This window comes from Haemaphysalis longicornis, unplaced genomic scaffold, assembly GCF_048455015.1.
Source record: "Haemaphysalis longicornis isolate Haplotype H1 unplaced genomic scaffold, Haemaphysalis longicornis Haplotype H1 scaffold_4, whole genome shotgun sequence".
Classification (NCBI taxonomy): Eukaryota; Metazoa; Arthropoda; class Arachnida; order Ixodida; family Ixodidae; genus Haemaphysalis; species Haemaphysalis longicornis.
The window spans coordinates 205,415,264-205,420,193 of NW_027526361.1; the positions used below are offsets into that span (position 1 = coordinate 205,415,264).

The 4,930-nt window shown below is 49.4% G+C and overlaps 1 protein-coding gene across 1 annotated transcript; it reads right to left on the reverse strand.

Moving 5' to 3' along the window:
• Window positions 1-1,891: 1,891 nt before the first annotated feature.
• On the reverse strand, window positions 1,892-4,012 carry LOC144180749 (helix-loop-helix protein 1-like). The gene has a single exon (XM_077709014.1). The coding sequence runs from the start codon at window positions 3,973-3,975 to the stop codon at window positions 3,652-3,654; it is 324 nt and encodes a 107-aa protein (XP_077565140.1). The 5' UTR covers window positions 3,976-4,012; the 3' UTR covers window positions 1,892-3,651.
• Window positions 4,013-4,930: the final 918 nt, after the last annotated feature.

Sequence of the window (4,930 nt, forward strand, 5' to 3'; positions counted from 1 at the left end):
GGGTTGGCATGTTTTCTTCAATATCCCAGATATTTGTTTGAAGATTGCAGAAGAATTGGTGTCCTTGTTATCGGGACAAAGGAGAGGTTTCAGTAAACAGAACGTGTACTTTGTCTTCATAACATGTTTAACAGTGTAAAGGACGGTAACGTTCTACACGTCAACCCGCAAGTTGCCTTCCCCGCTGGTCACTGGACAGAAAATGGCGCGTAATCATCCTTCTCTCAGCTCCGGCGCCGAGCCATAACCGCGTTACTACCGCGACTCCTCTCGGCGCGCGCTATGCACATGCACGAGGCGGCAGCGAGAGTGACGCACTGGAATGCCGCGCATTCTCAGGCTGCATGCCTCGTTCCAAAATACGACACGTCGGGCAGATGTTTCGACAGCGTGTGCCAACCTCGACGGCCTCTTCGCTTGGCAATGGCTTACCCAAGCCGCTTCCCTCAAGACGCTCTTGCAACTCGGCTGTGCAAAGCGGAGCATTCTGTCCTTCCGCGCGCTCGAGCGATCGACGAGAGCTGTTAGTGTCGAGCGGGCGAAGAGGAACGGCGTCGCGGAATGAAATGTGTACGTGTCGTTTTAAAAGTGTGACGAGAAGTCGAAAGGCAGGGGAAAGCAGGCGCGTCAACGGCGCGAAATAAATGGAAAAGAACGGCGCTGTCAACGTTCGAGAGAGATTGATTACATAGTTCCGAATAGTGTTTGTGAAAGACACAGTGACGGCGCGAAAGAGTTATCGCCACCGACTTTTTCAGCGGAGTTCTTTCTTTTCTTTTTAGCCGTACGAGCGCTGGTGACACATAGTTACGACTTGAGTTACGCTGTATTCATGTTCTTTTTGGCCACGTATTTTTTCTTGGTGAATCCTCCACAGGACGCCGGTTACAAGAAGTTATAGCAGCTCAAGAAGCGCAGTGTGGCATCTGCACCAATACTCCTTTTTTTACAGTGCTTCTGGCATGCTCCGTGGTGGCCTCAAGCTCCCCCGCTCAACATCCTTTTGTGGAGTTCGTTTCAAAAGCTGATAGCACCATGACATTGTCACAATGGCAGCTAAAACAGGTACCGACATCTCACGACAGCACATCGTGTCATAAAATGTGCAAGGCTTGCTAAAAAAACGTGTTTTACATGTACTTGATGAAGGCCGTAACTGGGAAGTTTTGGGCGTCGTGTTCGAGAAGAGCTCATATCATTGAAACTGGTGTAACTACGAGGTACTGGCCTCCTCAACACGGCCGCAACAAAAGGAAGCAGAACGGATTTTTTTTTTTGTTTCGTTGTTCGACAAGTGGCTCAGGATGGGTATAGTTTTATGTAGCAGCGGCAACATACGTCGCAATATTAGTTGTATTTATCCGGTTGGCAAGTTCTCAGTATTGTTTATTTGAGCAGTTGGTCGCGAATTCTCATTGTTTCCTGGCGCAACCACGGCAGGTGGCAATCCTTCGCCGTAGTCTGATCATAAAAGGGGCCATGAAGACAAAATACAAATTTGCACCATTCAAAAGACGGCTGTCTGTCAATAACAATCACGTAAACTTTAACGCAAGCCTAGAGACTGACAAGGGACTACATCGTTATTTCTTTCGCGACCCTTTGCTTGCTGTTTGAGCTTTAATTAAGCGATAAAATTAGTTTTTGGAAGTGCAGAAACTACGAGAAAGGCGCCCGTTATATAAAGAAGAGATTAGAGTGTCACTTATGCAGCAGACTGCCGGCATGTTATCCCATGCTGTCTTACGTGTTAAGTCTAATCCTTCGGTATATAGGCAGCGCGCTCCACGCTAAGACGTCCCTTTGAGCTGTATGGAAGACACGATCACCTTCTCGCATCCAATGAGAGACGAGACTGGTCGCAGAACAAGACAGGACAAAGGGAGAGACGTACGCATACACAAGCAAATTTATTCACGATGACTCTGCAATTGCAGTACTGAGAGCGGTGAACAACGGGGCATCCTCTTTTGTTTGTGACCACATTTCGGTGGTTAACAAGTGAGTCAACAATCCAACACTGTTACGAGAGCACGCACTAGATATATACAGAAAAGAAAAGTCAGGTAATGTGACTAGATTGACTAGGATGGTCGCTTGAGTACATTACTAGCGAAGGCGACGACGACAGCACAAAGGTGCAAAATCATTGGGCATGACTCTTCAATATGTAAAGGCTCTGAGAAACCGAAAATGAGACATTCCGCCACTCTCGTCAGTGGCAGTGAGCGATCAGCAGTGACCACGGAGGACACGTACTAGACGACTAGCATATAGCGCCGTATCGATGTTCGCGAAACGCGGTGGTACACATTCGCCACGACGTGTGGTCTTGAAGATGACGTATCCTGATCGTCAATGACATCTCCCGCAGAATCACTGACACGTTTGTGAGTTGGTTAATATGTTGCACTGGAGGTTTCAGTAATTGCACGAAGAGAAGAAGGTGGCATCACTTGGAAAAATAGGGTATCTAACCTTGCCCCTATGCCAAACTCAGGTCGATTTGCCTGACCACTTGACATCTGGTGAGGCAAATCTGATCGTTCGTTGAACATCATAGACCGAATCTCCAGAGAGCAGTGTAGGGTGCTAGTTCCGGACCTTACAATTTTTCTTGGCTCCTGCACCTCTAACGTTGTGCTGAGGTTGTGGTGAACACTGCCGACCTCCTTCACTCAACTCTTCACAGCCTATGATGCCACCTTAACCTTATCTCGTATTGTATAGTGAGCGTGAGGCCCATTTGAGGTACCTGAAGAAGCTGTCCAGGCATGATAGCGAACAACAATCTGCATACCATCTGTCACCACGAGTACCAAGAACGAACTTAGGAACATGAAGCATTTGCAACCTGTTGAGATTTTCACTGGTTGTACTTCGATGCCAGCTGACACCGATGGTTGGCGCTTATCATCGACTAGAAACTTGCTCGACAGCCATCGCTGATTTCTGCTTTTTCATGACTTCAACTTGAGTGAGCCAACCTGGCATGGAGAACTTGAAATATACGCTGTAATTACACATGAAGAGACAGGCGACCTTCAAATAACACCGTCTAAAAAATCAAGCTATCCTTAATTGAGGGTATTTATAAGGTTGACAACAAGGTGGTCGTCGTCAGTAAAACACATGGGTTCATATAGTTCGTTAACGATGAAAGCAACGCAGCCTACTACGCACGCTGATTAAAAATTATACACCAGGACTACTATACACTAGAGGCTATAGAAAGCCGTCTGTTATTAAATGCAGAAAAGAAAAACATATATACATCCGAAACAGATGGTCTGCGGCTGTTTCGCCTGTTTCGTGTTGGCTAGTGTCTTTTGGCGTTTGAGTCTACTAAAAGTGCAAAAGTGCAACGGTGCCAGGTGGCTCGACTTGCTAAGTAATGAACCAAAGGCCACCTTGTCACCTGCAATTACGCCAAGCTCTTGCTGCCGCCACGGTTGGGCATTGTGAAGCCGACCACCCCGAAGCATCTGCGGCTGAAGTCGATCGTCCGGATGGGTCGCGCACCTTGGGCGAACTGAAACCGCTACAGTCTCAAGCACCTTGGCATCCCATTCACCGATGACACTTTCGTATCCTGCGTACGATGACGACAGCATCAGCAGCAGGGCTACTGTAAGGTCAGACAGAGCCCACTCAGACGTCGAGGACGTGGTTGAGGTAGGAGATGTAGCATATGGCGAGGCGCAGTATCTCGATCTTGGAGAGCTTCTTGTCCGGCGGCAGTGTTGGCAGCAGCCGTCGTAGCTGGGCGAAGGCCACGTTGAAGGCCTCGACGCGGATGCGCTCGCGGGTGGCGTGCGCCAGCCGGTACTTCTGCGTGGCCCTGCGGCGCCGGCGACGGTCCTCGCGGCTCAGAGACGCCACGCCCTGGTGGTGTACACCCCCCTCGTGGCACGGGGGGCTCGCCGAGCAGCAGCAGCCACGGTTCTCGCACGGATGCTGCGCGCACACGAACATGGCCGGCCGCGCCAGCCGCCCCAGAACCACCCGGCGGTCCCGCTGCAGATGGACAAGGAGGCAACATCGTGTGTGAGCTGTACTGGCCATGTTCTGAGTTGAATGCAACACTACCACACTTTGCACACTTGGAAGCGCACAAGATCAACACACCGACATCGTACTCCATATCGAAGTCTTTAATTTCTGATTCAAGGCATGCAGGACGAGGGAAGAGGCAAGGAAAAATCTATGCGTGTAAGCTGCATTGGCAACGTTTGAGTCGTACACGACATTACCGCGCTGCTGAGAACTTGGAAGCGCACAAGATGAAAACACTGTCATCATGTCAGGATAGCGCACTGCGCGCTTTGAATTCATATTGAGCTCTGAATTTCTTATTTAAGGTGGGCTGTGAGATATCGCGTAACTTGGGGCTTTAAATTAACTAAGCGTGCACGCAACATCGTGTACATCGGCTTTTTTTCTGAAAAACCATCGTGACCTAAGCTCGGACCAACGAACTTGTACGTTCACGATGTGTAAGCTGCTGCGCCTCTCAGTAGCGCCGAAGCTAAGAAACATTTAGAGAAAAAAGAATTATGCGTCATCTTTATACATCATTGCTTCTTACCACAGAATATAATAAGCGCCTGGCGTCAGCAAATATCCGTCCGTACATGCGGACGCCACAGATCACCTTTTTCCCTACAACGGAATCCAGCTTGGTGTACCGCCCTCTGAACACCACGGCTATACGGAATGCTCTCGTACGGGTTTGACTCCTGCCCGCGGAGAATTTGTCTTTCGGGGCAGACGTTAGGTTAGGTTACGGAATTTAACGCGCCGAGGATACACATGGGCTGTGCGGTGCTCCCGCTGCAGCAAGACAAGGAGGAAACATCGTGTGTGAGCTGATAGTGGAAGGCTCCGGATTGATTTTGACCGCACGGGGATCTTTAACGCCTTCCGAAAC